At 56.9% G+C, this 12,581-nt stretch overlaps 1 protein-coding gene across 1 annotated transcript; it reads right to left on the bottom strand.

Annotated features, from left to right (window-relative positions):
* Positions 1-10,743: 10,743 nt before the first annotated feature.
* On the bottom strand, positions 10,744-11,019 carry SMIM41 (small integral membrane protein 41; the record flags this gene model as incomplete). Its single annotated transcript, XM_079714488.1, has 1 exon — positions 10,744-11,019. One exon carries the CDS (start codon positions 11,017-11,019, stop codon positions 10,744-10,746), a length of 276 nt encoding a protein of 91 aa, XP_079570614.1.
* Positions 11,020-12,581: the final 1,562 nt, after the last annotated feature.

The raw sequence follows: 12,581 nt of genomic DNA, 5'->3' as shown, positions 1-12,581 counted from the left end.
CCCATGACCCCACTTAATACTTCAACCTTTCCCCCGCACTCTCTGTGCACCCTCCCTGTTTTGTTATTCTCCACAGCCCTTATTACCACTTGTTATGAATTGCAACCCCCAAAAAACAGATGTGTTGAAGTCCTAAGCCCCAGGACCTCCCATGTGACCTTATTTGCATTGCAGAGGTAATTGGTCAAATAAAAGTGAGATCACACTGGAATAGGGTGGGCCCCTAATCCAATATGACGGGTGTCTTTATTAGAAGAAAGATATTTGGAGTCAGGTGTACAGGTGTCACGTGGAGAATGCCACATGACAACGAAGACAGAAGTTGGAGTTACGCGGGTACCAGCCAAGAAACACCAAAGGGTGCCAGCAAGCCACGTGAGCTCGGAAGAGTTCCCGACGAATCACAGAGGGAGCATGGCCCTGCCGACACCTTGGTTTTGGACTCCTGGCCTCTATAACTGTGTGACTTTGTTATGGCAGCTCTAGGAAACCAATACGCCATCTGATATTCTCTATTTTAAATTACTTGTATTATTTATCATCTGCCTCACCTCACAAGAATGCCAGCTGCACAGGGGCAGGGACTTTTATCTGTTTTGTTCACTGCTGCATCCTCAGGGTCTAGAGCAGTGCCTGGCACAGGTAAGTGGTTTATAACACTGATGGAATGAATGAATAAATGAAACCTATCGTGCCTCTGTACCACTGAAGACTGGGTGCGTGGCTGCCTCTACCTCTCCCTTCCCACCCCTGGGTACCTTCTGCGAAGCATGGATGACCCTCCATCACACCACCCTTTAATGCAACTCCAGTCACCTGCCATCCACCCTACCTGAGCTACCTGAACCCACCCTTGAACTTTGGTGTCACCTGGAACTGTCCTATGTGGGTCAGCGTCGGGGCTGTACCCAGAGTCTGGCTGTCTTGGGTGCAGATGTCCCCCAGAGAATCTGTTATAATCTGAGAAGTGAGAAGAAATGGGAGTCAAGAAAGAGCCCTAGTGGTCCAGTGGTAAAGAATCCGCCTTCCAATGCAGGGGACGCGGGTTCGATCCCTGGTCGAGGAACTAAGATCCCACATGCCGCCGGGCAACTAAGCCTGTGCGCCACAACTACTGAGCTCGTGCACCTCAACTAGAGAGAGAAAAACCCTCATGCCGCAACTAGAGAGAAGCCCATGCACCACAGCAATAGATTCCCACATGCCTCAACGAAGATCCCATGTGCTGCATCTAAGACCCGATGCAGCCAAATAAATAAATAATAAATAAATAAATAAATCTTTTAAAAGAAAGAAAGAAAGAGCCCGGGGCCTGGGGCAGGGGAGCAGCCTCCTTCACCTGCAGGGCTGAGGGCTGAGCTGGAGGAACAGAACAGGAGCAGAAAGGGAATCAGAGCTGGAGGGGGTCAGGGCTGAACGCTCAGGACAGAGGCTGTGAGGATGTCAGGCGGACAAGGGCTCTTGCTGTTGGGTGAGGCTGAGACACGTGGGTGGGTGGGTGTGTGACCCGAGAAGGGACACGAGACGTGTAGCTGAACACTCAGAGGGAGACTGCCAGGGGCGAGCCCAAGATGGGGGAATGCCTGACAGGGACCCCCAGGCCTGAACGGGGGAAAGAGGCCAGCTGGGCAACGGGAGAAGGAGCGTCAAAGGCCCAGAAGACACGGCGGAGAGTGGGCAGAGGCGATGAGAAGAGGGAGCAGAGACCCCAGAGGGCAGCAGCTTGGGGACCTCATTCTGGACTCCATCCTTGGAGCAGTGAAAACCCATGCTGGCAGGTGGGGGTGGGGGCGTCCAACGGGGAATGGCTCGACAGTCTACTCCTTTTTAAAAGACCGCTCTGGTTCCCGTGGAGAAGGGGTGGACTGAGAAGCACCGATGGACGTGGGGCTGTGGGAGAGGTGAGGCTGGTGGCCAGAGATGGAGCTTTCTAAGGGGTAGAATGGACCCCATTTGGTGATGGGTAGCTGTGCAGGGGAGGGAGGGGGTGACTCGAGGACAACTGCTGGGAAGGAGGTGGTCCCTCGCCCTGGGAGTCAGGCCAGGAGTGAGGATGCTGCGCCCGGAACAAAGGGCTTCCTCCTCGACTTCCGCTGTCCCTCTCGCTCATTAAGCTCCCGCCACACCAGCCTCCTTCCGGTCCCTCAGACGTGCCAATCTCACTCCCACAAGAGGACCTTTTGCCCCGCTGTCCCTCTGGCAGGAACACTGTGCCCCAGCCCTCAGCCTGGCTAGATCCTCGTCTGGCCAGGTCTCGACGCAGATGTTGCCTCCTCGGAGAGGCTTTCCCTGACCACCTCCACCTACAGTCGGCCTGCAGGTCTCCACCCCATTGTCCTGCTGTGTTACCATCTGCAAATGACCATTTGTTCACACGTCTGTCAAACATCCCCTCCCACCAGCACATGGGCTCTGTGGCGGGGTCCCTCTGTCTCATTTACCATGTATTCTCCAGTGGCTGCCAGCAGAGCTGCTGAGGAAACCATCGCAGAACAGACCAATGCGTTAACGCGGCGTTCAGGACCCGGGTTGGGCTGGGGCTACAGCTTTCAGAGCCATGGCATACAGATGGCAATTTAAGCTCCAGGAGAGCGGGGGAGCACCCAGGGCAAGAGGGCAGGGTAGGAGGAAGGCCTCGGACAGTCCTGGGACGCTTGGCATGCAAGCCCTGGGCGAGGAGAGAGGAGGTGCTGGCACGGGACCTTCAGAGAGAGGTGAGACTGGGACGAGGCAAAGCAAGACCTCCCCAAGGGCTTGCGGCTAGGAGCCAGGGAGCCTGGATTCAACTCAGGCAGGCGCTCCAGGGACCTGGGGCCCATTCCCTGAAATCCACATCACCTCAGGAGCTCCCCCAAAGTTGGTGTTATCCTTACCCCACTTCACTAATGAGGAAGAGGGTTTCAGTTACCCAGTGAGTGGCGGAACCAGAGTGTGGACCCACGATTGCAACGGAGCCCACAGTTTCAGCGTCTCCCCTCCCCATCACCAAGCTTCCTCCCGAGCTATCACGGAAGCCACGGGGACAGCTGTGAAGAGGAGGGAGAGGTCGGCACAGGTGGAGTGGCCAGGAGAGCAGCTGAGATAAGAACTGGAAAGCAGGTTCAAGCAACCATCCGGGGGTGGATCGTGACCGGTCAGCGCCAGTGTAGACAGGAGCCAGGCTGGAGAGGAGTGAGTGGGAGGTGAGGACGCAGGGACGGCAAGTGGGGGTAACTTTGGAGAAGTTTGACTGTAAAGATGAAGCAAGACACAGGGTAGTAAATGGAGGCGCCCTGGGTGCACATGAGGGTTATTTTAAGGTGGAAGAAACCTGAGTGTTTTGAAGTTGGAGCCAGCAGAGAAGGAGTGGTTAAAGGAGCATTAAAAAAACTAAAGTGAAGGGGGTGAGGTGCAGAGGTGGAGAGAGCATCCAGTGTGGGGGAGCATCCCAGCACCTCCTTTCTGTGAGAAGTAAGAGGTGAGGGCATCTGAGCAGAAAATGGGAGATTAAGGGTAGGGTGGGAGCAGGGGCAGAGTTGAGAGTGGGCGTGGTCCGCAGTAATTCAGCTTCGGCAGAGCTGCCCGAAGCTGCAAAGGGTCCTGTGCGGGTCTGGTGACCATTCTTGGTGCCATCAGTCCACCCAGGGGTGAGGTGTTCTTTGGGGGCACTTGGCAGGCACCCAGGGCTGAGGTTGTACCAGGAGGGCTCCATGCGAGGAGTGAGGACAGGCAATGGGCAAATGGGATTGGGGCAACGCACCACAGAGTCTAACCTGGAGGAGAAGGAAGTGGGGGTGGGGAGGCGCTGAGGGATAAGGAGGAAGTAGGGACAAATGAAAACGGTGAAATGCACAGAGTGAAAGAATAAAGGTGTGACATAAAGCATAAAGCACAGCAGGATCTGAAGCAGGGACTTCAAAGACGGAGTAGTCTCCAGCTCTGTCAAGGTAAACAGAGGAACTGTGGGTGTGGGAGATGTGGCTGAAGTCTCAGCCCTCCAGGCAGGATGCAGGCCTCACAGAAGTCACTGCAGCTTGGAAGGGAAGCACAGTAGCCATGGAGTAGGATGAGGTCTTCTGTGCGTGCGTTTTGTGTTGTTTTGTTTTGCCTAGGTGAGGTGTGTGTGTGTGTGTGTGTGTTAGAGCAGTCACACATACAAAGGAGTAAACTATAGAAAGGAAACCCACCCCTCTCCCTGCAACGGCTTTGCCGGCCCAGAGGGACCACGTTCCCCCTTTCTTCTGTATGGGGGCTCCACCCCCATCACGCAGGCTTAGGGCAGTGGTGGGGAGGGGTAGCTCAGGGAAGCCACGTGGTCCAGAAAGAAGCCTTCCGCCCTCGCTCCCTCCAGAACTGTGGGGGTGGCATGGACACACCCCAGTTCCAAAATCCTTTGTTCTCCGACTCCCAAGATAGCTGGCTCCCCGGCTTCCCTCCCACCGCTCTGGGCGCCCCTCCTCCACGGCCCACCATGTCCTCTCACCCTGCCCTTAAGGGGTGGCCTGCTCGGCCTCTTCCCTTCTCCCCCCAACCTGGTCCCTTCCCACAGCTCCATTTTCTGCCTCTAGAGTCACCATGGCCTGGAAGTCCCTCTGCTGAGCCCCAGCCCCATCCACTTACTGTCCACCTTGGACGTCCCCAACGTGCTTCCAACCCAACACACCAGAGCTGGATTCATCACCGCCCCCTCTGCCTGCGGCGCCCCCATCTGCAACAGCCATGAGTCAGTTTATGGACACCCAGCCTCTGTTCACCCCAGGACTGAAACGGGATTAGATTTGGTGAGGCGACAGCCTGCTCCTTTAGGCCTTGTGGTTTGGGGTGTCTGAGTAGAGCACGTGACCAAGGCTTAGGACATTCCATACTGGCAGCACAGTACCTCCGGGGTAACACACAGTCACAGCTGCTCCCAGGGTTTGGCCTGAGGGACCTGGGACCTGAGGGACCCTAACCCTGCCTCTTTCATGATAGATATGAATCGGAGAGGCCATGAAGCCAACATCCCCTCTTCACATGGAGGCTGAGACTAATAACAGGCACACTTACTGTGCCAGGCTCTCTACACGTGGGGATCTCATTTCATCCTAACAAAACATGTACTAGCTCGGCCCCACTTTTCCCCACTCTGAAGAGGAGGGATTTGAGCCACGAGGGGTTAAGCACCTTGTCCAGGTCACACAGCTAGAGAATGTGGTGCCAGCTTTCAAATCCAGCCACCTGAGTCCAAGGCCTTGCTCTGGCCACTAGACCACCCTGTCAGAGGCTGACAGAGGCTGCAGACCAACCAAGCCACGGGAGGCACAGAGGCTAGGCCTGCTGTCACTGTCAGACCTGAGTCAGGGCAGACCTGAGGCCAGAACTGCCGCTAGCCTTTGGAGTTATGTGCAGTATAAATTCCCCTCTGCTCAAGCCAAATATCTTTTGGGTTTCCTGTAAATTAAGACCAAAAAAGTCGTAACTGATAACACGGCCCCTCAGTGGGTGGCAGGCATCACCACCCGCTCAGTAATTCAGTCCAAGAGCTGGGGCTTCGTCCTCCCTGTTCCCTCTCCTTCATCTCTCACATCCAACTAGTGACCAAAGCCTGAATTCCAAATATCACTTGGATCTGTCCCCTTTTCTTTCCACCCCAGTCCAGGCCACGATTTTTTTTAAATAAATTCATTTATTTTATTTTTCTATTTTTGTCTACACTGGGTCTTTGTTGCTGCGCGCAGGCTTTCTCTAGCTGTGGCGAGTCAGGGCTACTCTTCATTGCGGTGCACGGGCTTCTCATTGCAGTGGCTTCTCTTGCTGGGGAGCACGGGCTCTAGGCACGTGGGCTTCAGTAGTTGTAGCATGCAGGCTCAGTAGTTCTGGCACACGGGCTTAGTTGCTCCACGGCATGTGGGATCTTACCGGACCAGGGCTCGAACCTGTGTCCCCTGCACTGGCAGGTGGATTCTTAACCACTGCGCCACCAGGAAAGCCCTTTTGCTGGGTTTTGATCACAGCCTCCTTGCTGTCTCTCTACCTCCAGCCTGCTCCCACCCACAGACTTACCCCCCATTCCCTAAAATCCAGATCTTACCATGTCACTTCCGGGCTTAAAACTCTCCAGGGCCCTAACTGCCCCCAGGGTAAATTCCACTTCCGTCCAGGCTACCACTCCTCTGGTCTCACGTCCCTTCACACCCAGCTCTACTTACCTGCTTCTAGGGTACCACCAGTCCCACACCCCACTGCACCTCTGCCCCGAGTGTTCTTCCTCCCTTTCCTCGCTCCGTGAATGCCCATTCAGTACCCCTTCCTCTATAAGCCGAGCCAGTCACTCTCTGCTCTTGGCTCTGTCAACACTGGGCACTTTTTATTGTCTGTGTTAGCTTCAGTCGTTTTTGTTTTTTTTTTACAAACTTAATTTTTTTTTAATTTATTTTATTTATTTTTGGCTGTGTTGGGTCTTCGTTTCTGTGAGAGGGCTTTCTCTAGTTGCAGTGCGCGGGCCTCTCACTATTGCGGCCTCTCCTGTTGCAGAGCACAGGCTCCAGAAGCACAGGCTCAGTAGTTGTGGCTCACGGGCCCAGTTGCTCCGCGGCATGTGGGATCCTCCCAGACCAGGGCTCAAACCCGTGTCCCCTGCACTGGTAGGCAGATTCCAAACCACTGCGCCACCAGGGAAGCCCCTAGCTTCAGTCTTGTAAGCATCACTCTTTACTGGACTGTGAGCTCCTTGAGGGCAGGGCCTCTGCCTCATTCATCTCATCCCCAGCCCCAGAGCCAGCCTGGCACAGAGCAGTCACTCAATAAACACTCATGGAAAAGATGAATAAACGAAGTGTTCCCAGGAACAGGGTGGGTGGTGGGTGGTTCTATACCTTTTCTCTGGGGGTGGCCAGGTTCGGAGGAAAAAATAACAATGTCACATGATGATCACAGCCTTTTATCTACAGACAAGCACACTATATATTTGATCCTCATGCCATTGTTGCTTCCATTTTACGGATGAAGATACTGAGGTTCATGAAGGTTTACAGTGTAGAATTCAGTCCACACGCTCACAAAATCCACTTTTTTTGAGGCACAAGCTCTGGCCAGACTACGATCAGACGTCAATAGGTCAGCTGAATGAAGACATGTTCTTGCCCACACTGGCCACAGGGGGGCAACTGATTGTTGGCGTGAGAGTCACTGCCCCACTCCTACCCACCCTTGGAAAGCTTTGGATCTGGGTGTGGAAAGGGAATAGCCAGCACTGAGGAAAAGACCAGGGGAGAGGGGCCATGGCTGGGTGTGCTATTTCAGGATCTGCCAGAAACAGTCCAAACTGGAGCGGGGCCCGGGGGTTACCGCTAATGCCAAGAGTCAGGGGCTGGAAACATAGGCCGTATACCCCAAAGCTGCATTACCAGCATATTTAATAACAAGCCACAGGAAGAGATGGGGCAGGGATGGGGCATTGCTGGGGCACCCAAGACCTCCAAATGGGGGACAGTGACCCACAGCCCTCAGCAGGGACAAGTCACTGGCCTGTCAGACCACGGCCACCCTGCATCAGAGATGGGACAGGGCCCAGCAGGCAGGGGGCTGGTCAGCGTCTGCGGGCACTGAGCATCCTGGGGGTGTGGCCTCTTCAGTGCCCAGGACACACAGCAGTTGCCCGGGGGCCCATTCATTCCTGGAGCGCTGACCTCCCAGACCCACACCATGAGCACTTCAGGAGGTTGGATGGAGCAGATCAGAGGCAGCAGCTGAGTGCAAGGATCCCAAGTTGAGGTCTCACGACAATCCAAGTTTCTCCCAGGCTGTCATCTGCACCGCACATGGATCAAAGGTAGCAGGAGTTCCCCGTGCAGCCGGTGCGCTGGAATGGGAGCTCTCTGGGAGACAGACCACACAAGGCTCGGGAATCTGTAACAGACAGCCACCCCCTGTCTTTGCTGGGAAGGGAGCCAAGGAATGACAGACCTTTCCAGCTCAAAGTGAGATTCAGGGGCTGGAGGAAGGTTAAGGCAAGATGTCCACCCATCTGTGGCCCCAGCCTTTCCATCAAGGACAACATAGGCTAATGGAGCTTGCTGGTGACCAGATGCCTGGCCTCACTCCACGGCACTCAGACCTACAGCCATCCCCCACCTCTCCCTCCCAGCCGGAGCCTGAGAAATGCCGTGACAGCAGCACCCATTTCCCAATTTTCTAAATTATTTTCCTCCCCACTCAGTCTGACAGCCTTGACCAGGGTTAGAGTTCCACAGCAAACATCTCAGTATCTTTCTCCAGGAACACTGAGGTCTCCAGCACAGGCCACGGGTCAGCTACCCAAGCACTGAGCTGAAGGGATAGCAAAGGCAGGAAGTTGGATGAAGAAAGCCTTTGTGTACCCCATCTTCTCTCACCCCACCGGGACACCCCCAGCCCTGCCTGGGTGTGAGCAGACACCATGATGCTGGGGGCACAGTCCGTCCCTCCATCAGATCTCTCTACACCTCTAACACCACCCAGACTCGAACCCAAAGGCCAACCCAAGTCATCACCTTGACCACCGATCCCTCTGCTCTGTCCACTTGGATTTTTTTTCCATAGGTGTATATATTCCAGCTGACCCTCTGAGCTCACCCGCACCCTCAGGTTCAGGCCAGGAAAGCTTAGCCCAGCTGGTTGGGGAGTTGCTGAGGCACCTGGAAGGCCATTCCCAGCAGCAAGAAGGTATCTAGCAAGACTGCTGGGAAGTGAGGATGGGAAGGAGGACACGGAGCGGGAGCGGGGGAGTTGAGGTTCCAGTCCCGGAAATCATATGATAAATGTGGTGTGAAGGTTCATTCTTTTGGGAAGAGAGGCCATATTTTGCATCAGCATCTCAAAGAGTGGTGAGAAATCAGGGAAAGAGAGGACAGAGCAAAGAGGGCAACCCAAGGGGTCCTTCTCACTCAGGGATGCCACCCCACCCCCTGAGCTCGGAATCAAGCAGGAGCCCCAGGGTCCAGTTCCGGCTCTGTCATTCACTTGAGCATGTCACTTTCTTCTCTCTGAGCTTCCCCATTGCAAAATGAAGGGCTCACAGCAGAACTGGAGACTCTGGTCCCAGATGGGGAAGGAGAAAAGAGCATAGTGTGGAGATGGGAGAAAGGATGGAAATGCAGCGAATTCAGCAGAACTTATGGCCAAGGGGATGGGTGAACCTGGACACAATAAAGAGAGGGCGTTCCAGCCCCTCTCCCAGGACACAGCAAAGGGAGGTGGTGAATGTCCCCGGGCTGGCCCGCCTCCCTAAGGCCAGGAGCAGTCACAAGCGTGCGCGCGCGCCCCTGGCCAGCCCTCTCTCCAAGGGGGTGGGATCAGTAGGCCTGAAGTGAGAAGTCCACAGCTCAGCAAGGCCAGTGTGGCACAGCTGTCCGGGATTAGCACCAAATCCTGGGCTGCTCGGCGCAGGGATCACACGTCGTCGTCAGCTTCACAGCTGCACCCTGCCTACTCTGGCCCCTCACCCCTCATCGGCCCCTCCTCGCCAGCACTCACTCCCTTCTCAGAGGGAAGCTGGGACCCTGCCTCTGCCCTGGCAGGCAGGGGAGGGGCTTTAGAGTGGGAGGGGCAAGAGAGGTCAGAGGCACCCCTGGTGAACAGCCCCACCCACAGAAACCTGGGAATCCCTTGGTACAACACTGAACAGAGGAGACAGACACAGAAGGCTTCCCTCGCCAACCCCTATGGCTCTGCCCAAGGCAGCCTTGGCCTAGAATTACCTTGTCTTTAGGCCACCCAGGCCCTTCCCTCCAGATGGTTCCTGTCCTTGGAGAGGCAGAGGCAGGAGGGCCAGATGGAGCCCCTACAGCTGGGAACCCTCAGGCCCAGCTTCCTGGAGCAGCGTGCTCCTGAGGCCCCCCAGCTGTTACGAATCTTGTCACCTACCCCCCCCCACACACACCCCAAAGCCCCTTGTTCTGGGCCACACACGTCCCCCCACCTGAGCAGGGGCTGGGGGGAGGAGGCCCAGCACACCTCCCCATCCCCCAGGGTCATCCAGGCTCCTGGCTCTGCCCTAAAACTCGATCCACACTCCCATCCCTGCCCCAAGAGGGAGCCCACAGTGAGGAATCATACCCAAACCTCTCTCCGGGGAAAAGCCTTCCTGAAGGAGAGGACGGGAGGAAGCAGAAGCCGGGGGCCTGGGTTGGCTGAGTTCCTGTGGCCATGGCTCTCCCCAGCCTCCCAGTGGGATGGGCAGTGCTGGGGTGATACCAAGTTGGGCCTTAGCACTAGGTGGGGCTGGCGCAAAGCGGGGTGGCGTGGGTGCAGGGAAGAAGGGCTCCCCAGCACACTGTGGCCCCTCCAGACTCCCTCCTCTTTGATCCGCCCTGCTTCTCCCTCTCCCGCAGTTACACAGTGACCTAGAAAAAGGCTGTGGGTCGGGGCGCCGCTGGGCCAGAGAGACGACCGGGAGAGGGAGGGAAGGGAAGCCTCTCCGCTCAGATCCCGGCACCCCTGGGACAGCCGCCGGCCCATCCCGTGGTCTTCCAGAGCTGGAACAGGGGTCCCTGAAAAGCTGGGTCTGTGGCGGAGCGCAGAGAGCCCGGTCAATACGACGGTTTCCAGCCCCTGCGCCCCCAGTCCCAAGGCGCTGCGGCTCTCATCTGGGCGGGCTCTCACCTGTGTGTGCGCGCGCGCGCGCGCCAGCATCGCCGGAGGGCTTCCCGCTGCAGCCCTCTGGCTCTGGGGGCCGCTCCCTCGAAGTCGGGCGTGGAGTCCGCGGGCCGCCGGGAGGCCGCGACCCCCGAGCGCAGCCGGGCGCGCCTAGGAGTCATCCTCGCCTCCGCTGGCGCCGCCGGGCTCTCCCTCCCGGGACGCGCGCAGCTCTCGGGCCAGCAGCGCCGTCAGACCCTGGGCGCGGAACAGTAGGCCGGCGCCCAGGAACAGGAGCCCGCAGAGCACGAGCAGCGACAGCACGCCCAGCACCGCCGCCTGCACAGCGCGCGGCCCCTCGGGGGGCTCCGGCAGCACCCCCGACTGGTTGCAACAGGAGCTCAGCCAGGCGGCCCGGGATGTGACGTCCGCCTGCGAGCCGTTCATGCTTCACGCCGGCTGCCCAGATGTGCTGGGGACCGCCAGATGTGCGGGAGCCCCGGGGCCGGCGGGTGGGCGGCGGCCGCGTCAGGGAGGGGCCCAAGGGGCGGATCCCAGGCGCCGTGCGACCCCACCCCCTGCGTCGGAGCGTTCAGGCCCTTTCTGGACAAAGGGCTCCTCCAGTGTAGCTATGGCCCAGAATCCCAGGGCCGGTGTTACTTCTCGGCCCAAAGGCCCAAACAACTACGCACGCACCCAACCGGCCAAACCCAGGAGTCCTGTCCCCAGGGCTCTCCCTCCCCCTTAGCAAAGGTCAGGAGATAGCCCGCCCTCAGAATCCCGAAAAGATCTTCCAGACCACATCCCAGGTGCTGGCTAGGGTGCTGCCCCCGCTGAGCGGGACACAGGACAAACAAGAGCCATCCCCACTCCTGGGCTTTCTGTCCCTGGGCCAAAAAGGTCAATACTGCTAGGTGGCCCAGGTGGCCACTGGGACAGGAGGCAAATAAGCAGCCTCTAGACCCTTAGTGATCATAGTCTTCATCGTGCATCATCCCCTTGGGAGCCTCCTGAGGCTGGACAAGCAGGCCAGTGCCTCCTTGGTCCCAGGGGAGGGAGATGGAAGGCCCCCATTCCTTTGCTCAGGCCCCAGAGGTCAAGGAGAGTTACAGACCAAGGGGAAGGCATAGATCTGAGTCACCAGGGCTCCTGTCCTGACCTTGAGTAAATCAGTCCCCTACCTCCAGGAAATCACACCACCAAAAGGGATGGAGATGTTACTGAACTGCCCACTAAGGGGAGCTTGCTGCCAACTGGGTGTCCCACAGCCAAGCCAGGGTGGGAGACTGGAGCAGAGCCTGGCTGCAAAAAAGTAGAAAGTCTGGGGAAGCTGGGATGGAGGAAAGACCCTCCCACCCAGGTCTCCTGAGAACTGTAGCAACCCTGAGGTCGGTTTAAAACAAAGTCACTGTCGGCAAACACCTGACTCAGCCAACTCCCCAGAAGGGATGAGCTGATGGCTTCTAGGAGGAAAAGAAGGTCCCCCAGACTGCAGCAGGCCAGGTAGGGTCACACCTCATCAAGGACTTGCTGAGAATTGGTCTTCCCCATCTCCAAACCCCTGAGACCCTCCTGAGTTCTCCAACTCCCCAGTGCCCTAGAGGTCAAGGGTAGGACATCAGAAAACCCCTCATGAAATAACGCATGGCCAAGAGTGGCCTGGAATGAGAAAAACGTGCAAACACTTCCTGGCCATCCTGGCACCTAACTGCTCCAGGACCATGGACAAGACCCCCAGCCCCTTTCTCCGTTAGCACAGCTGCTTATGCACTGCTCACTTAGTTTGGTTAGAACTGGCACCTATGTAACAAAAAGCATTGTAAAATATGGAAGACTAAATCAATGGAAAGCACACAATGGAGTTCACTGGTTTTGAGCATGCTTGCCTAGAAATGAGTGAGTTACCAATGTCCTAACAACTGGCGAGGGCCAGCCCAAACTGGAAGAAGTGTTACCAGACACCAGTCTCAAGGTGGCCAATCTCTCTCTCCAGAGAGAGAAACACCAAA

The sequence above is a fragment of the Hyperoodon ampullatus genome (genome assembly GCF_949752795.1).
Source record: "Hyperoodon ampullatus genome assembly, chromosome: 11".
NCBI lineage: Eukaryota > Metazoa > Chordata > Mammalia > Artiodactyla > Ziphiidae > Hyperoodon > Hyperoodon ampullatus.
The sequence above is the reverse complement of the archived record's forward strand: the minus strand, read 5'-3'. Positions and strand labels throughout refer to the sequence as shown.